General features: G+C 51.3%; 1 protein-coding gene across 4 annotated transcripts; it reads left to right on the plus strand.

The window, feature by feature from the left end:
* Positions 1-3,267: 3,267 nt before the first annotated feature.
* ABCG4 (ATP binding cassette subfamily G member 4) lies at positions 3,268-17,947 on the plus strand. Of its 4 annotated transcripts, none has more exons than XM_010812438.4 (15): positions 3,272-3,699; positions 4,432-4,684; positions 9,750-9,867; positions 9,987-10,119; positions 10,251-10,301; positions 10,691-10,836; positions 11,983-12,106; positions 12,234-12,348; positions 12,544-12,686; positions 13,648-13,746; positions 13,970-14,138; positions 14,225-14,325; positions 15,610-15,768; positions 15,946-16,064; positions 16,288-17,947. In XM_010812438.4, the coding sequence occupies exons 2-15, from the start codon at positions 4,447-4,449 to the stop codon at positions 16,355-16,357; spliced, it is 1,785 nt and encodes a 594-aa protein (XP_010810740.1). In that variant the 5' UTR covers positions 3,272-3,699; positions 4,432-4,446; the 3' UTR covers positions 16,358-17,947.
* Positions 17,948-22,333: the final 4,386 nt, after the last annotated feature.

Below are 22,333 nucleotides of genomic sequence, written 5' to 3' on the forward strand. Positions count from 1 at the left end.
GAAAATTGTCAGGTTATATGCCATGGAATGGAGGAGAATGTCCTTAAGCTGTGAAGGTTATGAACAGCCTGTCCAGAGAGTGGAGGGAGACAGTCCTGCAACAGGATTTCCAGGGGCTTCACAGCAGAGTGGGTAAAAAAAAGGGCTTTAGGGTTTAAGCCCTTTTCTGCTGCTAATTAGATATATTTTCTTGGCACATGGCTTTACCTCAGAAACCTCAGAAACTTATGCCTCAGTTTCTTTATCTGTAAAGAGTTGTTGTAACACCTGCTTGTAGGGATACTGTGAGAATTAAATGAGATAATGCAACTATGGGGGGGGGGGTAGCCTATAGTAGAAGACTGAAGGTTACCTTGGAGAATAGAGGGTCCTGAGGAACAGTGGTGATGTGGGGCATGGGATCAGAGGAAGGTAGAGAGGGCTGGACCTGAAATCTGTTTGCAACTCTAATGTCGGGAGCTGCTTTAGGCATTACTGACCAAATGGAGGCATGGCCCCAGGATGAAGGAGTTAGGACTTGTAATTATGACTTGTTTTTTCCTCTCCTTGGCTGAGTTGACTGAAAAGGAATATTAAGGTGTTTATTGTTCTGGAGAGGAGTATGAGAAGGCACAAAGCCTTCTGCAGCTGTGCTCAGAAAATAATTCATGAAGTTAATCATTGACATTTGTTTAAGGACTTTTATAAAAAGTTCCAGGATGAGCACACAGGCCGTAGCTTGAGGCCATGGGAGGGATTGCTATCTGAAGCCTATTTGTGAGGAGAATGTTTATGGCAAAAGAGTTTACTGAATTTAGGGCTTAGAAATGATTAAAACAGTTAGAAGTTAAAGATTTAAGGAATGTTGTAAAGTTAGCATATTTTACTATAGCTTATAGAAGTTAGGAATTTTTAGAGACACTGCTCTCCGCCTGGGTGCCCTTTCCCAATAAAGTCTCTTGCTTTGTCAGCACATTTGTCTCCTCGGACAATTCATTTCTGAGTGTTAGACAAGAGCCCAGTTTCGGGCCCTGGAAGGGATCCGCCTCCCTGCAACAAATGGCGACTCTGAAGGGGACTCTTCTTCGTTGAGACTGACATCCTGACCACTCGGGGTACTCAGGGGCCAACTTGCCTGCCAATGGACCAGACCCAGTGGCCGCAACTGGGACCCTTTTGTCCATGGTCTCCTCCTGACGTGGACAACTGGCCAGAGTGCCCTGACTGGTAAGGAAGAAGAGACTTTATTGACCTCTCTCCCCTTCCCTCTCTCTTTTCTCTCCTTAAGCCTTCCTATCCTTCCCCGTTTTTCTAGTCCCCCGGTCCTGGATGCAGGAATCTGGTCGAAGGGCCCACAGCCTGAGCTGAGGATTGGAGGCTGATCACCTCCTCTTGGCAGAGAACTCGAATTCTGGTTCTGGTCTGGTCTGATTTCTGGTAGGGCCAAGTTCCAGTCCTCCCTTCTCTGGAGGCCCAGGGAAAAGTCCCATAACGCTTGGGTATCTGTAGGTGGCAGGAGACATCTGTAAGGCCACCCCTTTCGCACTCCTCTCCCACCTCCTCCCCCTTCTTCTTTCAACCTGGCTCACTTTCCTCCCTTGAAATCTTTGATGTTAGTACTTGGATCTGAAGTTCTGTGTCTCTATAGGAGGTTTTCTGAGAGACTGTATTCTTGTATTTAAGGGCTTCCCTGGTGGTGCAGAGGTTAAAGCGTCTGCCTGCAATGTGGGAGACCTGGGTTCGATCCCTGGGTTGGGAAGATCCCCTGGAGAAGGAAATGGCAACCCACTCCAGTATTCTTGCCTGGAGAATCCCATGGACGGAGGAGCCTGGTGGGGTACAGTCCACGGGTGGCAGAGTCGGACACGACTGAGCGACCTTCACTTTCACTATAGCTAGAAGCCTTTTTAAGAGATAGTGAGCTCAGGATGATAGGGGTAAACAGGATTTAGGAAGATAAGTAGTAAACTGAGGAATGTAGCATGAGTTACAATGTAAATCACAAGTTAACTATAGGACACATTAGAAGAAGTAGATAATAGATGGTAAGGCTGATTCTGAGAGAATCACTGAGGCAGCAACTCTGTTTGAAGAGCAACAATGATTTATGGACATAATAAATCTGGGTGAGGGGGAACTGAAAATGTCAAACCTCTGACCTAATGCTTTTGTAAAAGTATAAAAGAAAATCTTAAACTTGAAATAAATAGGTAGTCCAAGAAAACTGAGAGGCTGTCTTATTACTCGCTGACACCATTCATCTCTTCAGGTTGAATCCCTGGCTGCTGGAGCTGGACTCTGGCACTCTAAGTCACGGGGCAGGGCCTGGAGATGTCCTGCAGGGGCCGCCAGACTCCAGGCTGCAGAGAGGCTGGGGTGGGCAGGAGTGGGGGGGAGGTGTGACCTGCGGAGGAGAGGTTTGACTGCTAGTAACCTCTGCTGCGGTAAGGAGAAGCCTCAGCAGTGGCAACAGCCTCCCCTCCCATCCATCTTTGCTATGTGACAGGTGGGAACTTAAAAGCTTGGGTCACGTGTCTCAGCTGGCTAACCTACTTACCCCTTGAAGACTGGAGCTGGGGCAGGCTGGGGCCAGGAGGAGATGCCTGAGAAAGGCATAGGGCAGGGGGAAGACCCTGGAATGCTCTGGGGTCTTAAAGGCTTGTAGGGTGAGGGTGAGGACGCACACGTGTGTGAGAAGATGCCAAACACAGTGTTCTGCTCTATGCCCTGGCACACATGTACCTCCAGCATCAGGCGTTGTCTGTCTTAAAGGACCGAATTTGCCTGGGAGAACCGAGATTTCTACAGTTGGAGATGGAGAAGGAAATGGCAACCCACTCCAGGATTCTTGCTTGGGGTGGGGGTGAGGGTGTCCCATGGACAGAGGAGCCTGACCGGCTGCAGTCCACGGGGTTGAAAAGAGTGGATGACTTAGTGACTAAATGGCTATCAGCTGGAGCAGGCTGGGCTCTGGGTACTGGTTTAACCTTGGAGCTGCCTCTGAATTCTCCAAAAGCAGTTCTGTCCCTTTTTGACTGGTCTCCTGGTCCTCAGAGAGGGAAAGGGGAGGTGGGGAGGATGTCCCAAGACTCTTGCTTGGGAATTCCTAGGGGATGCTGAGCTCAAGGGCCAGAATTGAGGGAAATTGATGCGGGGTGGGATGGTGGTGCAGACAGGCTGGCAGCTCCACAATCCCTTGAGAGTGACGGAATCTGCAGCCCCCCCCCAACCCCTCCCCCACCACCATTGTATAGTCTGAAATTCAGGGACCTGTCTCCACTGAGCGACTTCAGCTCTCTTCACCGCCTCGGAGTCGGCCTTTTGCCACCAATCTCCAGTTCTGGGTCCACACTTGCACTCTCTCCCGCACCCCGCGTAGCTGGCGCTTCTCTCCCCTTCGCCATCCTCGCTCCCCGCGGGGTGCGGGGAGGCGTGGGCCCTTTAAGAACCGCAGGACCGGCTGGCAGCAGCTTGGGCAAGGGCGCAGTCGCCCGGCGGGTTCGGAAGGACAAGGCACCAAAGATCGGGCTTAGGGAACCGGGTGTGCTCGGCCGAGAGGGGTAGGGGCACGCCCCAGTCGCCCCTTTGCAGGCTTGTCATCTCTTTTCTGACCTGAGGCTCGAGCCCTCCCCTGTCGCCTGCCCCGCCCCGGCCCCGCCCCGGCCCGGACGCCGGGTTCGGGAGCCGGGACACCGGGCCCAGTGCCGCAGCCAGAGGCAGGTAAGGAGGACCTAGAGTCTCCATCCTCAGCCCGTGGCAGCGCTCATCATCTCAGCTCTGCACCAGCCCAGGGCGCCTCAAGGTGACCAGGCTTGCGGAAGATGGGAGGGGAATGACCCCCAATGCGGCGCTTAGTTGGCAGTGTGGGTTTTGAGTCCGGGTGGTGAGCCCGTTTGAGGCGAGAGTCCAGGGCGCGGGGACCCAGGGCCGCCGGCAGGAGGGACTGGCCAGGGCACCTCGCCTAGAGATGGGGAGGGAGGCGCAGCGGGAGGCCCAGAGCCTCCTCTTCCTCCGCCTTTGCCTGGCCCATCCTGCGGTCACCCTGCTACCCTGATTTCCTAGCAGGCAGCCTCTGCCTGCCGCCCTTTCTGCACCTCCGCTCCCCACCCCACCTCACCCCCCTCCCCCGCGCCCCATCCAGTCCCCAGAGACTGGTGGCCTGCAGGGTAAGGAGATTAGAGCCTCCGCGGGGAGGAGGGAGCGGGTGCAGGCTTCGAGGGGCCCGGCTGGGGCTGGGGCTGCCTGGGACCGAGGAGAGGTGGGGACTGAACGTAGCTGCGCCGTGAGTGGTGGTCGGTGGAGGGCAGATGCTCTGGAGGTGGGACGTGGGAGCTTCCGGTAGCCGATCTAGCCTGAAAAGGAGGCGGGGAGGCGAGGGCACATGAGAAAGCAAGGAAGCTCCGAGCCAGGGATGGAGGTCTGCCCCAAACTGAGCAGGGCCTCTCCCTTCAGGTCGGACTTGGCGTGATGGCAGAGAAGACTCTGGAGGCCGTGGTCTGTGGACTACGACCTGGAGCTGTGGCCATGGCCGTGGCGCTGGAAGATGGGGCGGAGCCCCCGGTGCTGACCACGCACCTGAAGAAGGTGGAGAACCACATCACTGAAGCCCAGCGCTTCTCCCACCTACCCAAGCGCTCAGCGGTGGACATTGAGTTCGTGGAGCTGTCCTATTCTGTGAGGGAGGGGCCCTGCTGGCGCAAACGGGGTAAGGGAGCAGTCTGGTGGGGAACTGTGGGCCCCCATGAGTTGCCTCTTCTGGAACAGGAGGCCTGGGTTTGTCTCCTGTTCTACAAATCCTGCAGGAGCCAGTCCACTAAAATCTCAGCCCCTCACTTACTCTGTGAACAGCTGAGGTGCCAGGGTCTGAGCTCCCTTCACACCTGTAAGCACCAGGGGGCACTAGGTTCAGTGAGTTATTTCCTCTTCTAAGTTGATGCTATTGCTTCTGGTCCTTGAGGAATTGTCCTTCTTTGTTTCAGGTAGAGCTCCTGCCTTCTAGGGTGGATATGAGAAAGTCTGGGCTGTATGGCAGCGGTTGTCCTCAGTGGTTAGCAAAAATCCTTGGCCCTATGGAGCACTGCTAATTTTACAAGATATTCTCATTCCTGTCTTCTTACTTCATTCTTGCCAAAGTTCTCCAAGGCAGGGAGGGTGAAGGGTTGGTAGGATAGGTGACATCTTGTGGTTTAGTTGCTAAGTCTTGTTCGACTCTTTTGAGACCCCATGGACTGTAGCCTTCCAGGTTCCTCTGTCCATGGTATTTCCCAGGCAAATTGGACTGGGTTGAAATTTCTTTCTCCAGATTTGCCCGACTCGAGAATAGAACCTGGGTCTCCTGCTTTGCAGGTGGATTCTTTACTTCTGAGCCACCTGGGAAGCCCTCTCTATGTTGCTAATATGAAAACTGAGGCCCAAAGAAGGTGAATAACTTGACTGATGTCACACAGCTAATAAGTGGCAGTGTGAGGACCAGAAGCCAGGTTTCCCAGCTCTCCTTGCAGTGTTCCTTCCTCTCTCTTATCTTCCCTGGTAAGCATTCCCATCTCCACTGCTTCTCTCTTTAGGACAGGTGGGTAATGGGGTTGCCTGCGGCTCCAAATTCTCTGAATCCTCACTATCTCCCATCTTTTGCCCCTAACCCCTTCCCCCTGCCATGGGCAGGTTGAGCTGGGAATAGAGAAGCTGGGGTTTCCCCAGAGCCTGGGTGTGGATCAGGGGTGGAGCTGGAACATTCTTCTCTGAGGTTTAATAAATGTTTGGGGTGCTTCAGAGCAGAGTTGAGCCTGATTCTCTCTGTACTCCCTACCCTCACTCCCATGAGTGACCAAAAGATCACAGGGTCTGAGTCACTAGAATTTGAGATATCTGGGCTCTCTGCTTAGTGCCCTTGGTCCTGAGGCCAGTTTTGGGGCACAGGAGGTACCTGTTATTTCCTTAACCCTCAGTTTTAAGGACTTCCCTGGTGGCTCAGACGGTAAAGAATCTGCCTGCAATGTGGGAGACCGGGGTTCGATCCCTCGGTTGGGAAGATCCCCTGGTGAAGGGAATGGCTACCTACTTCAGTATTCTGGACTGGAGAATTCCATGGACAGAGGAGTGTGGGTGGTACAGTCCATGGGACCGAAAAGAGTTGGACATTACTGAGCAACTAACACTTTCAGTTTTAGGAGAAATGAAAATGCAAAAGAAGTGTCTAGATGGGCCAACTCTCTGGTGGCTTCAACTCAACTCACTAGCCACAAATGGGCACCCCGACCAGGTCCTGCCCTCCTTTGCCCTTGCCAGCCCCATTCTGTTCTACTGGCCATTCTGCCATTTTTGCGTCCCTGGTCCCTCTCTCTGCCCTCTGTACTCCTCTCTCTGCCTGCTTTTCTCACGTGAATCCCTGTCCCTTTCTTTGGAGAACAGAGAGCAATTAGAGGCAGTGGTAAAGAATCTGCCTCTTGATGCAGGAAACGCAGGAGACACAGGTTTGATCCCTGAGTCGGAAAGATCACCTGGAGAAGGAAATGGCAATCCACTCTAGTATTCTTGCCTAGAGAATCCCCATGGACAGAGGAGCCTGGTGGGCCACAGTCCATGGGGTCACAAACAGTTGAACATGACTGAGCATGCAGGCACATTCAGTCATTTCAAGAGGAAAAAGAATAAGGGTCATGGAGAAAGGGAGATTCTGACTTTCCCAAGTCAGAATTTGTCACCTGCCTCTCTTAATTATATATGACATTTCTTGATATTCAAAACACTTTTCTATTAATTATTATTAACCTCACTTAATAGTCATAATAACCTTATTTTGTCCTTGGGAGGAGATACTACTATCCTTATATTACAGATGAGGAAACGGAGGCCCTGAAAGAGTAAGTGACTTCATAAAATTGCAAAGAGAGTTACTGATAGAGGCAGAACTAGAACTCTGGTGGGTCTCCATCCTGAAAGCCTGGGAGGCAGGCCCTTCCCAGGTTGAGCAGTTGGGGTCCAGCAGGAGGCCCAAGACATGGGTTCTTAGCCACTTAAGCTGCGTGATCTTGGGCAGACTGCCTACCCTCTCTTGCTCTCACTTTCCTCACCTATAAACAGGGATGATAAGAATACCCACTGCATGGGCTTGTGCAGCTCAGCTGAGACATTAGCCATGAAAATGCTCTGTGAAAGGCAAGCATTAAGATAATATTTGAATTTGGCATCAGAGTTCAGTCAAGTGCTTGGTGGTGATTAAATGAGGGGAAGGTTCATCATTGCCGATTTCTTCCCCTGCAGAAGAAGTCACTTCTTGTGAGTAGCTCTGAGAGGCATATGCTAGTGTGCACAGCCACACGTCTCTCTGATTGATGGTGACAATGACTGAAGCAGAGGGTTGGAATTCATGACGTCCCTTCTCCAAGTAGAGAACTTGCTGTATGACCTTGGGTGTCACTGGATGTCTCTGGGCCCTAGCTGCCTCATCCATGTTGCTATAGCAGTGACTGAGGCAACGAGCTTTGTAAACCAGAAAGCACCATCCAGGCAGTTAGTATGATCAGGATCCCACAGTGGGCACCAGAGGATCCCCTGTCTGATGGAATGTGTTCAGAAGGACAGCTGGGTGCTGTGGAGGGAGGGTGAAAGATCACATCCCTTCACTGCCTCTGCTAAAGAGGTAGAATGGAGGGAATTGGGCTCCACGGGGGATGGAAGAGAGTGGTAGTGAGTGTTGGCTGGTAGGGATTGGTGTTTCAACCTCACTGAGGCAGGCCTGTAAGCAGGGCAGGCAAGGCCAGAGTCTTTGACTTCATCTTTCCTCTCTACCCCCTTGTCTTGGCAGTTGACTCAGGAATCTCTGCCCTCTGCTCCCTGGATTGTATTACATATATGTTGTTATACAGCACCGTTTTCCTCCCAAAGCCTGGAAAGCCTCTGCCTTCTTTTTCCATTTTGAAATGCTTCTCATTCTTCAACACTTAGCTCAAATGCCACCTCTTCCATGAAGCCATTCCTGATTTTCCCCTTGCCCCTCTACCCTCATCAGTTCTATTTTCTAAATTCTCATTGCACAAGACTTATGCTTCTATGATAACCCTTACTTTATCTTTCTTCAGATCTATAGATGATTTCTTTTTTAAAAAAGTACTTGTTATTTGTGTGACTGTACTGGGTCTTAGTTGCCACATGTACTATCTTCAGTCTCCGTTGTGGCATGCGGGATCTTTAGTTGTGGCATGCAAACTCTTGGTTGGGACATGGGGGATCTAGTTCCCTGACCAGGAATAGAAACTGGGCCCCCTGTATTGGGAGTGCGGAGTCTTGGCCACAGGATCACCAGGGAAGTCCCCATAGATGTTTTCTTGTCCATCTCTTTTACCTAGACTATCACTGTCTTGAGTGCAGGAACTGTGACTCCCTTGTTTTTTTTTTTTTTGATTGAGTGTCTGATACAGAGCTTGGAATGTAGTGTGTATCAATAAGCATTGTCACATGAAATTAACATTAAAATGTCACTTGCTTTTAATGTGCTCTATGTACCAAGCACTGTGTCATATACTTTACATACACACACACACACACACACACACACATATATATATATATATTTCTTTATTTATGGCAGCGCTGGGTCTTGGTTGCTGTTCGGGCTTTTCTCCAGTTGTGGTGAGCAGGGGCCGCTCTCCAGTTGCCGTGCGAGGGCCTCTCATTGCGGAAGCCTCTCCTGTTGCAGAGCACAGGCTCCAGGGTGTGCAGCTTCAGTAACTGTGGCACACAGGCTCAGTAGTTGTGGTGCACAGGCTTGGTTGTTCCGTGACATGTGGGATCCTCCCAGTACAGGAATCTAACCCATTTCTCTTGCACTGGAGGATTCTTTACCACTAAGCCACCAGGGAAGCCCTAGTTTACATATATTATCTCACGGAACCTTTATAGCAACCCAATGAGATAGATACTATCTATCTTACAAGGAAGCACCTTACAAATGAGGCATCTGGAGCTCAGAGAGGTTAAGCAACTTGCTGCAGGTCACACAGCTAGCTGGTGAGTGTGGAGTCAGAATTTGAACATAGATCCAAGTGACTCCAAATGTGTACTCTTAATGCATATGCTGCCTCCCAGTGAGTGAAAGGTGAGATTTTACTGGGCCACATTAGGGGCTGCAGAGATAAGCCCGGTGGGGAGACAGAGCACGCTGATGAAAGACTTTTAGGAGGAGGCCAAGGCTCTGAGAACACACATTCAGAACACTTATTGAGCATCTACTACATGCCAGCCAATCTGCTAAGGTTACAAAGATGAGTCACACACAGACCCTGTCCGCAAGGAGCTCACTGACTAAGAGGCTGGGGGAGGGGGCTGAGAGGCAGGCACCTCAAGTAACAAACGTGCTGGCAAATGAGGAGTGCTGTGGGATTAGAGGACAGTTAGCTAGCTCAGACTGGAAAATTGGAAAAGTCTTCCTGGAGCAGGTAAGAGAGTGAGCACCGTGTTTGTAGAAGAGAAGTAGGGTCTTCTGTTGGGTCCCCTCTCCATACCCATCCATCAGATGTGGGGGTTTTCCCATGGCTTTCGGAAGAGCACTGTCACCTCGGGTACGTTGACATTAGTGGTGGTTGCTTCTGGGGGGACAGAATGAGAGGGTACAGGTCATCACTGGGGCTCTGAGGGTCACTCTGCCATCCTAACCAAGTCACAGGTGAGTAGAGACTGCCTAGTTCACTGATAGCCGTGGCTCCTAAGAGTTTGAGGTGTCTTTGTTCATTGAAGCGCTGATCAAAAGTTCCTCTTTTCCTTCCACATTGCAGGTTATAAGACCCTCCTTAAGTGCCTATCAGGTAAATTCTGCTGCCGGGAGATGATTGGCATCATGGGCCCCTCAGGGTCTGGCAAGTCCACGCTCATGAACCTCTTGGCAGGATACAGGTAAGGACAAGGCTGGGGTGGAGTGGGGGCAGGGCCCAGGAAGAGAGGAACCCTGGGGAGCACGGAAGAGGTTCTGTAGTGACCCTGACCTCCATCCCTAACTGAGGGCGTCCCTGCAGGAAGTCTGGGATGAAAGGGCAGATCCTGGTCAATGGGAAGCCGCGGGAACTGAGGACCTTCCGCAAGATGTCCTGTTACATCATGCAGGAAGACATCCTACTGCCGCACCTCACGGTGCTGGAAGCCATGATGGTGAGAGCTGGGCAGCCACCGCCTCCTCCCAGTCCCCCAGGTGCCTGCCGTCCCCACTCTTTCCATTGGCCAAGGGGTCAAGGCCCTGCCGCCCCCACGCATATCTGATCCGCCCTCTCTCTGGGCCCCAGATCTCCGCTAACCTGAAACTGAATGAGAAGCAGGAGGTGAAGAAGGAGCTGGTGAGTTGGAGGGTGGGGGTGTGGGGGGGTGGTGTGGGGAGGGGAAACAAGGCAGCTGCCCTTTCCAGGCCCTGAGATCTGGGGTGCCCTCGATTTGGGTAGGAGGAGAGGGGTGGCCAAGGTTGGGATGCTGGGTTTAAGGGAGATGCTTATTTAAATTGGGGTGGTGGGACTTGCCTGGTGGCCAAGTGGTTAAGACTCCACATGTCCCTTGCAGGGGTCCCAGGTTCCATCCCTGGTCAGGGAACTAAGATCCCATATGCCGTGCTGGGTGGCCAAAAAAATTAAACAATTAAAAAAATTTTTTTAATCAATAAATACATCGGGGTGGTGCTGGGGGAAAGCAGAGACTCTGAAGCTGACCTGGGCTGGATCGGGGGCCGGGCCAGGTGACGGAGATCCTGACGGCGCTCGGCCTGCTGTCCTGCTCCCACACGAGGACAGCCCTGCTCTCCGGTGGGCAGAGGAAGCGCCTGGCCATTGCCCTGGAGCTGGTCAACAACCCACCTGTCATGTTCTTTGACGAGCCCACCAGGTAGTTCTCCCCTCCTCTCCTATTGGGCTGCCCCCTCCCCTCAGCCCAGAGCCAGAACTGGAGGCTGCATCCGCTCCACTGCTGGAGACCAGAGCACATGTTTGCAGCCTCCTGGGGCCAGAGAAGAGCTCCACCCCTGCCAAGCCTGTTGCCTAGCAGCCCTATCCTTCACCCTCGCAGAAATCCCCATGTCCTCCCTGGCTGATGCCACCCGCTCCTTCTCTCCCCCACAGCCAATCAATCACAGAGTCCTGCTGAGTTTACCTTCTTTCTCCATCTCTCAGATTCACCCCACCCCCATTCTTAGTGCCAGTGCTTAAATTCAGGACATCATCAACTCTTGCCTGCATTTCTGCAACAGACTCCTCTCTGCTTGTCTCCAGGCTCTCCCAGCCCATCCTTCCTCCAAACTGCAACCAGAGTGAACTTTCTAAAAGACAAGTCTGGCAATACTCACTCCTCTGCTTAAAAACATGTAACGATTCACATTTGCCCTCAGAATAAAGGCAGAGGACTTACAAGGTCTGGGGCTGAACCTACTTTTCTGGCCTCACATCTTGCTTCACGCTGACTTGTATTTTATGCTCTAATAAGATTGAATCGCTTATTATTCTCTTCGTCAAGCCATGTGTTCCATGCCTTTGAGCCTTGCACATGCTGTGTCTTCTGCCTGGAATGCCCTTCACCACTGCACCTGCCCTTGCCCCCTCACTTGACTTAGCTCTTTCTTCTGCCAGACTCACTCAGGAACCTCCTCTGACTCCTCTCCCAAACCTTTGTACAGCAGAGGTGAATTCTCCCCTACTTTTCACCCTCTGTTTCTACAGCGTGGTCCACATTGTCTCAAATGATCTGTGCATTTCTCTCTCTCCCTTCCAACCAGAGTCTATGTCTTATTTATTTGTCCTTCTAATCCCAGTGGCTAGCATTCAACAAGTGCTTAGTAATTGCTTGTTGCACCTAACTGTAGTCTGGGCTTCTTGGTACCTCCAAACTCCTGAATCATACAATGTGGATGGGATATAGGGGTGGCCAGAATGACCCCCTTCCTGCCAGCTCCCTCGCCCTCATAGCAGCTGCCCCATCCAGACACTCCCTTGGCCATACCCACCTCACCCTGCCCCCTGGTGGCCTCTCTCTGGACAGTGGACTGGACAGTGCTTCCTCTTTCCAAGTGGCGTCCCTCATGAAGTCCCTGGCCCAGGGGGGCCGAACCATCATCTGCACCATCCACCAGCCCAGTGCTAAGCTCTTTGAGATGTTTGACAAGGTGAGGATCTCTAGGACTCAAAGGTGACTGACCAGTGATGGGGAGCGGGCCGGGGATCAGTCAAGGTGTGGTGGGACCTGCCTGACCCACTCGTGCTATTTTCCTTGCCCTTCTTTTTCTGCCTCAGCTCTATATCCTGAGCCAGGGTCAGTGCATCTTCAAGGGCATGGTCACCAACCTGATCCCCTATCTGAAGGGGCTCGGTTTGCACTGCCCCACCTACCACAACCCGGCTGACTTCAGTGAGTAGGGGCCTGGTGGTCCAGGCTGGGATATGGTGGCGGGCCAAACCTAGGGGTCCAGATCATGTACTTGGACCTCCTGGGGGCAGAGATCTCACTGTCACCTGCCTTCCACACACACTCAAGGAAGGGCTGGCTTGCTCTTGGGAAGCAAGGAGAGATCTTAGCTGAGTGCACCCCCTCTGTGTTCCCCAGTCATCGAGGTGGCCTCTGGCGAGTATGGAGACCTGAACCCCCTGCTGTTCAGGGCTGTGCAGAATGGGCTCTGTGCCATGGCAGAGAAGAACAGCGGCCCTGAGAAGAATGAGGTTCCCACCCTCTGTCCCCCTTGCCCTCTGGTGAGTAGGGGTGGAGGGAGCAGGATGCAGAGTTGGGGAGGGGAGACAGGACTGTGGACATGGCCCAGCCAGAGAGGCTGTGCCTCAGAGGCATCCCAACCACTGGGTACTAGGAAGAACCCAGGACTTGGAATAGACCTACTATTAGCTGTGTGACCTTGGGCACATTACTTAACCTCTCTGAGCTTCGGGTTTCTCATTCATTTATTTGTTCAACAAATTCTTACCAAGCAAGTGTAGTGCCACCTGATAAGCAAGGTTGAATCTGTTTCTGGCCTTGTGGCCAGTGTGGTTTACTGTCATCTTTAAGTTGGGGGTGATGATATTTATTTCACAGGCTTATTGGGAGGACTAATTAGATTAGTCACACAAAGCTCTTCCTACTCTAGCTGGCTCTTTTCCTTAAATGGGATACTGTGACCCCAGGGGACCAGGAGGGTTATTGTTGCTGTTGTCATCATTACCACTGTTAAAAATATTATCGTGAAACTGGTTGCATAAAGATATTATGCCCTTAGAATAAATGTATTCAATGGATTAAAATTTCCCCAGAATGACTGGGAATTCCCTGGCAGTTCAGTGGTTAGGACTCTGTGCTTTCACTGCCTAGGATGTGGGTTCAATCCCTGGTCAGGGAACTAAGATCCCACAAGCCATGCAGCTCAGTCAAATAAAATAAAGTTTAAGAATAAACAACTGATCTATTCGTAGCCACCATAGGTGTCCTTGACTCCTCTTCTGTCTCCTCCCTCCCCACTTCTGTTTACTCCCTCTTTGTGTCTCTCTGAATCTCACTCTGATTCACACCTCTAAGGCCAGCTTCCAGGTACCCAGCTCAATAGTGGAGAATTCTGGAGGACCCTTGTCCCTGGGGACAGGCTCAGGGGTTTTCCCACCAACTGAGCTGGCTGCATGGTGGGTGGGTGGGGCAGGCTCACCTGATCCAGTTTCCTCTCCCCAGGAAGTGGATACCATTGAAAGCCACACCTTTGCCACCAGCACTCTGACGCAGTTCTGCATCCTCTTCAAAAGGAGCTTCTTGTCCGTCCTCAGGGACATGGTGAGACATCAAGTTGGAGGAGGGGAGGCTGGTGTTGGCCTGGCCTTGTGTGGTGTAGGATCCCAGCAGTGGAGATGGTGATGGGTCCCCCTCCCAGCAGCCCCCCCAGTGCTCCTGTGGGTCTCTGTGCCCGTGAGGGCACACCCACGTTCCTATGCAAGTGTGACTCACCCATCCCTAGCCTGTGATCCATCCTCTCTCCTCATGATCACCCCTCACACAGGTCCTGACCCACCTGCGGTTCATATCCCATGCGGTGATTGGCGTGCTCATTGGTCTCCTCTACCTGCAAACTGGCAACGATGCCAACAAGGTCTTAAACAACACCGGCTGCCTCTTCTTCTCCATTCTTTTCCTCATGTTTGCCGCCATGATGCCAACTGTGCTCACCTGTGAGCTGAGATGCCCTGGGCATGGGCGGGCGTGGGGAGCATGGGGTAGGGTCAGGGTGCTATGCCTCATCAGCCTGTGTCTTCAGTCCCCTTAGAGATGGCAGTCTTCCTGAGGGAGCATCTCAACTACTGGTACAGCCTCAAAATCTATTTCCTGGCCAAGACCATGGCTGATGTGCCCTTCCAAGTGAGCCTCTTCCTCCTACCTCCCTGCTGCCTCCCTCCTATCTTGCTCCTTCCATCCTTGCTTCCTGCCCCCACCTCAACCTTGTTACATGCCATCCTTTCCTTCACTTCTACTCACTTAGCAAGAGGTGGTGAGTACCAACCATGCACCAGGCTCTTTGTCAGGCACTGGGGATGTAGCAACGATAATGACAGAAGTAGTCTTGACCTCATGGAATTTATGTTCCAGTGGAAATAAGAGAGATCAAACAACACATGATGAAAATAATAGCCCCACAAATGACTTTTACTCAAGGCAGCAGAGAACAGCATGGGCCCTGGAGCCTCGCTGCTCCTCGTTAGCTGTGAGACACTGGGCAAGGCACCTAATCTCTCTTGGCTTCAGTGTCTCCATTTGTAAAGTAGAATGATGATAATATCTACCTTGGGATTGTTTATGAGAATGAAATGAGTTAATACAGGTACAGTACTTAGACTAGTGCTTGGCACATACTGAAGTACCTAATAACGTTTGCTGGGTTTGATTGTTCTGGTCACCACCACCCTCTTCCAAGCACCAGGGTCACCAGTGATCCATAGGGTACCTTTGAGCAAATTAGAAGAGGTGTCCCTTCCCCAGGGCGAGGGTGCACCGTGCCAGGGTGAGAAGAGTACAAGCGGGGGCTTGGCTTCTGGCTGCCTCTTGGTTGAGGGCCTCATCCAGGGAACAACCCTCACTCCTGCACTTGATAGTCTCGGGCCCTGTTGCCCAGGAACTGATGGGGACAAAGGCATCCCCAGGTGGCGCTAGTGGTAAAGAACCCGCTTGCCAATGCAGGAGACATGAGAGACACAGGTTCAGTCCCTGGGTTGGGAAGATCTCCTGAAGGAGGGCATGGCAACCCACTCCGATATTCTTGCCTGGAGAATCCCATGGACAGGGGAGCCTGGTGGGCTATGGTCCACAGGGTTGCAAAGAGTTGGATATGACTGAAGTGACTTAGCAGGTACAGCGGGACAGAAGGCTCTCATATGTAAAGGAATTAACAATATAAAGAATATGCTGGTCCAGATGGGATGGATCTTCAAAGAAGTCACCAGGCCTGCATGGGTCTGAGTGGGCCTGATGGAAGATGAATGAGGTTCTTAGAGCCAGGGAAGGGGACCCATGTCAAGTTCATGTGACAGCATGAGCAGGAGTACAGAGGACCAGGCATGGACACTCTAGCAATTGCTGTCCTAAAGGCTCCTGCCTGGGTGGAGTTGAGGGTCTTGGCCGCTGCCCAGCCCCGTGCCTGCTCCCCAGGTGATATGCCCAGCTGTGTACTGCAGTATCATGTACTGGATGACAAGCCAGCCGGCTGAGACCAGCCGCTTCCTGCTCTTCTTAGCCTTGGGTGCCTCCACGGCCTTGGCGGCCCAGTCTCTGGGGATGCTGATTGGAGCTGCCTCCAGCTCCTTACAGGTGAGTGGCTGGCACGTGGGGACCCCCAAGAGAGGGGCCGGAGTCTGGTGGGAGGAAGCAGGGCCTGGCCTAAGGAATGGGATGGATCTCTGGGAAGCCTGGGCCCCACCCCAGCCCCGGTCCTGAGTCTGTCCTGGTCACCCCTGCGATGGCCCGGTCCCCTTCCCTCCCCTGCAGGTGGCCACCTTTTTGGGTCCCGTCACTGCTATCCCCGTCCTTCTGTTCTCCGGTTTTTTCGTCAGCTTCAAAGCCATCCCCAGTTACCTGCAGTGGAGCTCCTACCTCTCCTATGTCAGGTCAGTACCCCTCCCCTTACCATCTGCCCCTGCTCCTCCTTGCAGGAGGTGAGAGATTGCACCTGGCCTCTGGCAGTTTGCCCAGGTGGCAGGGGCCCTGTGCTCTGCATCCTGGCTCTGATGCCTGTGATTGCCTAGGTATGGCTTCGAGGGTGTGATACTGACCATATATGGCATGGGGCGAGAAGACCTGAGCTGCCTGACGGAACACTGCCCTTTCCAGAAGCCAGAGAACATTCTCCGAGCCATGGATGTTGAAGATGGCAAGCTCTATGTGGACTTCCTGGCCTTAGGCATCTTCTTCCTGCTCCTGCGGCTGCTGGCGTACCTTGTGCTCCGCTACCGAATCAAGTCCAAGAGATAGAGCTCTGCCCTGGCCTGGGCCCCAGCCCTTCGGGACTGTTTTAACCTTGTAGACTTGAGCCCTCCCCTCTCTCAGCTCCTTTGCAGGCTGGCTGGCAGACTGCACTCCCAGCCTTGGCCCTAGGGGTGGGGGTACCAGGCCTCTCTGCCATGCCCAGGAGTCTTTCCAAGTTGATGCAGTCTGTAGCTTCCTCCCTCCTCTCTCCAACACCTGCATGCAAAGACCACTAGCAGGCTGCCACCCTCCTTCCTGCCCCGCCCCTGACACCCTCCTCTGTTGTCTGCCTGGGAGCCCCAGGCTCTCCAGGCCCCCTCTTACAATTGACCAAAGTGGCCCCCCTTTTGGGTCCCACCACACAAGTGTTTGTAAACTGGCTGTTATAAGGTTGGGGTTCTAGGGCTGGGTCCCATTGAGGTCCCCTGGATATCCTGTTGGAACAGGGCAGGGACAGGCTCTGGAAGTCTCTTCTTCCTTCTCCTCACCTCTCTCCACCCTTAGACCCTGGCTGATCTGGACAATCTGTTGGGACAGGTATCTGGATCTGTCTGGACCATCCCTCCCAGTCCTAGGGGTTGGAGAGGCCTGGCGCCTTGGGCTGTCCCCCGGACCCATCTGGTCGGGGCTGGGCCTGTGGCTCCTCTGCAATAATGTCTCTGTTTCTTTCCCGTCTGTTGCTGGAAGTGGAGAATGCACTTTATTCAGGGGTGGGGTGGGGGTGGGGTGGAGGGGGTGGTGGTGAGTGGGTGGAGACTCAAGTCTCCTTTCTTGCTGTTCATGTGGTCCCGCAGTGGTCCCTCCCCTCTCCTGAGTTACAGGCACATGTACACTACACAGACAGGCAATCTCAACCCTACACACACTCGCCGTCCCCCCGATAGCTCAGAGGAAGGGTGATGGTGGCATGGTGGTGGCAGGTGCTGTGGGGAGGGCAATGCCAACCTCTTCCTGGGGCTCCCACTTTGACTCTAAGGATGAGGCTGGTGCTGCCCAGGCCGTCTCCAGGAGCTGCAGGTGTCTACGCCCCAGTCTTCCCTTCTTCCCAAGCCTGGAGTGGCACAGGGTACCAACTCCCTGGCGTTCAGGACCCCACACAAGCACAAAGCGCGAGCATAAGTTAGACATGGTCACTGCCACCCCATGGCTCTTCTTTTGTGTGTCAAGCTGGCAATGTCACTCCTCCACCCCTTCCACGGCCACTTGCTGCTCATTCAAACTCCTGTCCATGTCCTGCTACCTTCTTCCTATCAGCCAAGGTGGGCCCTGGGTGTCAGAGCAGCATGGCCGGGGCACCAGAGTGACAGATGCACCTAGAACGTGTCTGACTTTCCTGGGATGGCTGGGGTCCAGGCTCATTCTACTTCTGATTTCCTCTTCCCCTCGGGCACTTGTCACCCTTTCTTCCTGTGCACATACCTCTCTACCTTCCTTACCCTGCAACGGATTCTCCCCATCACACAGAGATGCCCATTGTATTTGTGGGATTTCACTCATTATTAATAAAACCTATATTTATACAGTATGCTGTGTGGAAATGTGTGTAGCTCTGGCACTCGGTACCATGGGCGAGTCTTCAAAGCTCTTGGCAAGAAGTCTATGCGCTTTAGGGAGCTGTGGCAATGGATGGGAAGTCCTAGATGGAAATCAAGCTGGTGAGTGTGTAACTTATGAGATATCTGTATTATGCTCCACCTTACAGAAGCATCTTACAAATGCTTATGTTCTCAAGGGAGTCTCAGATCAAACACACATTATCTCTCGTGACAACCCATTTTGCAGATAAGAGAGCTGAGACTTGGGTTAAGTAACTTGCCAAAGGGCCCTGAGTTAATGAAAGTGGGAATCAGTTCTGGCAACCAGGTCTTCTGCCTCCTGCCTCATCCTTGGCATCAGCTGATGACGCTTATTTATGGTGGGTCTGCAAGCTGTGTGCTTCCCAGGTGGCACTAGTGGTAAAGAATCTGCCTGCCAATATAGGAGACTCCAGAGACGTGGGTTCGATTACTGGGTGGGAAAGATCCCCTGGAGGAGAAAAGGCAACCCACTCCAGTATTGTTGCCTGGAAAATTAATGGGCAGAGGAGCCTGGAGGGCTACAGTCCATGGGGCTGCAGAGTCAGACACGGCTGAGCACACACATACATACACACACATACAAGCTCTGTGCATGGGTTCTGTGTCTGTTGCATGGGTATGTTCTTGCTTGACTGATAGCTGGCTCTCTTTCCAGAACTCACTGAACCCTGGTTCCCTGATTGTGCCTATGGGAGAGAGGGGAGGGTTAGGAGTCGTGAAGGCAGTGAGAAGCAGAAAGCTCCAGGGGCCTAAGCCCCAGGATAAGAGTGGCAGGGACCCCCCTGAGCTCAGCACAGCTTTCCCCATTTCCTCTTCACTTCTTTCCTACTGAGCCACACTTCCAGGGCCAACCCATCAGCCATGAGGACTGCTCTGGTTGAAACCATTTGGTGTTGTCTGGGGGCTCCGAAGACCTCTGGTACCATAATTTTTTATGTCTCAGCACAGAGAAGATAGAGAGAAATGATTCATTAGAATAGGATGCTTGTGAGACTTACAAAAAGGCAGGCAAGGAATGCTTCACTCAGAACTTACTGGGCTACAGTTTTATAATCAAAAGAAAAATGAGCAAGGGGAGAAGAACTTCTTTGTCTTTGACATCGTGCTTCTATCATCAACTCCTTCTCCAGGTTGAGCAGGGGAGTTTTCTTATCCCTATATAGTCAAGCTAGGTCCACAAATTATGGACCAAATTTTTTTTTGTTTATGTGTGCAGAGAGCATGTCCTAGGAATCATTAACCATTGTTTTCTTGTTTTGGCGCCTGTCTTGTGTTTCTGTTGCATGGTTTCACTACTAAACAAGCCTGTGTGGTTTTGTGGTTAAGCAAACCTGCTTTCTTGAGTACCCATTAACTTACAGGGGTCTCCCATATTTTTTTACTTACAATTGCCTAGTGGGATTATCTGTTTAATCACCTACTTTGTCCCTGTACTCTGTCCCTATCATTGTGGCCTGAGATTTGAAGTAGGCAATTGGCCTGAGATTTGAAGCAGGCAATTGTCTGGAAGGCCTTAAGGGCTGGTAGCAGGATTACCCAAGAAGGAATACATTGTCTCACCCTCTTCCCTCCTGATCCTGAGCTTGGGGACTGAAGGAAAGGGCAGCATCAGTCCTGCCGGTTGCCCAGAGTAGTGCCACAGGAAGAGCTAAGTGTCCTGGGCTAGAATAGGACCCAATCTATGACTGACTGGGTGCTTGGCTGGAGATGGACTAACTGAGTTTCTTATGGGGGTGGGCGTGGGGGTTGGGAAGCGGGAAGTCTGAGCCCTAGCTCCTGGCATTCTAATTAGCTTTAAGGGCCACTCTGGGTGCCACCTTCTCCCTGGCATAATGCCTATAGATGGCTCCCGTAAGTCATAAGGCACAAAATCCCACCACTACATAGTCTTAAGATTCATTTTTACTTTCTCTCTCTCTTAATATTTAATTATCTGGCTGTACCAAGTCTTAGTTGCAGCATGTGGGATCTAGTTCCCTGACCAGGGATTGAACCCAGGGGCCCTGCATTGGGAGTGCAGAATCTTAGCCACTGGACAATCAGGGAAGTCCCTTCTTTCTCTTTTAAGATGAAATTTAAAATACTTTCAAAAGAGTAACACTTATAAGTTCACACATTTGTACATTCCCTCAGGAGCTAAAGGAAATGAATAGCCATTCCAGAACCAGCAAAGGCACAGAGAACATTCGTAGAGTGGCTCACCTAATTGCGAAGAAAGCACTTTTGCTTCTTGCAGCAACTCCCTGAGGCTGAGAGGAGGAGTGTGATCATTTCCTCCATTTACAGAGAAGGAAACCAAGGCATGGAGAAGTGCTTTGAGCAAGCCCTCAAGTTGCAATGCTCTTGTCACCGAGAGCCTTCTCAATTTCTACTCCCGGTCCCAGTAACCTGCAGAGGTGCGGGGCGGCTTTCAAACATATTTTGAAATGGACCCACTCTCCCTGAATGCCAACTTTCCTGGACCCAGAGATCATTTCCTGCAACACGGTGCCGCCTTCTTTGTCAGGGTCTGTGCAAGGTGCAGCAGGACAGAGATGACCAAGTTTCTTCTCCATGCTGTGGCTCTGTGGCACCTGCCGCCCCATCCTGAGGTCAGAAGACAGAGCATGTGCCCGCAGCATGACTCACAGTGCTTCTGTCTGCAAGAGGCCAAATTATATGTCATTAATAGAGCTTACATGGTTGCCATACCCGCTGAGGGGGCGGGGGAGGGAAATGGTTTGTTCTGTACTGGGTCCAGTAACACAGCCAGAGGCCTGTCTGCCTCACGTGGCTAGGGAAGTGGAGTGAAGCTAGAGGAGCCCCCCAGGCCCTAAAACCACATTCGCAGGGTCACTCTGCCTCCTTTCCCCTCACCCCTTACCCCTCCCACTCCCTGTTCAGAACTCTGTTGAAATCAAATGTGTTGTTTTCCTGCTGTCTGGAATGCCCTTTCATTCCTTGGTTTTTTAAGAAAAAATTTAATTGATGTATTATTGATTTATAATGTCTCAGGTGTATAGCAATGTGATTCAGTTTTATATATATATATTGAATTATATATATATTATTTTTCAGATTCTTTTCCATTATAGGTTATTACAAGACATTGAATATAATTCCCTGTGCTATTTGCTGTTTATCTATTTTATTTTTATTTTTATTATAAAAAAGTATTTATTTATTTGGCTGTGCTGGGTCTTAGTTGTGGCAAGTGGGATCTGCATCTTCGTTGAAGCATGTGGCACCTTTTTAGTTGTGGCATGTTGGATCTAGTTCCCTGACCAGGGATTGAACCCGGGCCCCCTACAGTGGGAGCGTGGAGTCTTAGCCACTGGACCTCCAGGGAAGTCCCTGCGACAAGTCCCTGTTTTATATGTAGTAATGTGTATCTGTTAACTCCAAAGTCCAAATGTATCCCTCCCTTCCCTTTCCCCTTTGGTAACTGTAAGTTTGCTTTTTATGTCTGGTAGTTTACTTCTGTTTTGTAAATAAGTTCATTTTTTAAATTTATTTTTAATTGGAGGGTAATTGCCTTACAATATTGTGTTGGTTTCTGCCATACATCAGCATGAATCAGCCATAGATATATATATGTCCCTTCCCTCTTGAACCTCCCTCCTTGTATTTATTTTTTTTAGATTCTGCATATAAGTGATATCCTATGATATTTGTCTTTCTCTGTCTGACTTTCTCTGTCTGACTTCACCTAGTATGATCATCTCTAGTTCCATCCATGTTGCTGCAAACATCATTATTTCATTGTTTTTTTGGTCTGAGTATCATCTTATTTTTTAAGATCCAGTTCAAATGTCACTTCCGGGTCACAGTCAGTTAGTAACTTCCTCTCCCAGACTTTCCTAAGGCTTCTATCTGCCTCTGAAATACGGTCCTTTGGGTCCCCTAGAGGGGAGCTGCTCTGGTCTGGTCCTTGTTCTTCTTGTTCTTGTTGTTCAGTCTTAGCCCAATACCACATGTTTGGTCAAAGAACAGATGTTTACATGTATAACTAAACAAAGAAAAAAAAAAGTAAACAAGGATGGAGGGTAGAGATTGAGTCAGGAGATAGATGGGCTCCATGCTAGACATTTACATCTGGCCTCCTGTTTGCATTTCTTGGGGCTGGAAGAAGTGGGCTTCAGCCTGGATAGTTAACAACTGTTTGCAATTCCTGATATGAGAGATAGGTAGGCTCCAGTTGAGGAATTTCTAATCAGCCTCCCCCCAGTCTTTGTCAAGGTAATAGTCATGGCAAGGACAAAGATGTGCAAAACTCTGCTCGAGTAAAGGATTAAGGGATCCCCACTCCCCCCTTTTTGGGACAAAGGAGACACTACACACGCGCAGAAAGGCTC

Source organism: Bos taurus, chromosome 15 (genome assembly GCF_002263795.3).
Source record: "Bos taurus isolate L1 Dominette 01449 registration number 42190680 breed Hereford chromosome 15, ARS-UCD2.0, whole genome shotgun sequence".
Taxonomy (NCBI): Eukaryota; Metazoa; Chordata; class Mammalia; order Artiodactyla; family Bovidae; genus Bos; species Bos taurus.

What these genes read in the sequence shown, in the direction of transcription:
- ABCG4 (XM_005215928.4), top strand. Translation starts at nt 4,447, where the DNA reads ATGGCAGAGAAGACTCTGGAGGCCGTGGTCTGTGGACTACGACCTGGA. An exon ending in AACCTCTTGGCAGGATACAG is followed by an intron (nt 9,868 to 9,986) that starts GTAAGGACAAGG and finishes GCGTCCCTGCAG; the next exon opens with GAAGTCTGGGATGAAAGGGC. An exon ending in TCTTTGAGATGTTTGACAAG is followed by an intron (nt 12,107 to 12,233) that starts GTGAGGATCTCT and finishes TTTCTGCCTCAG; the next exon opens with CTCTATATCCTGAGCCAGGG.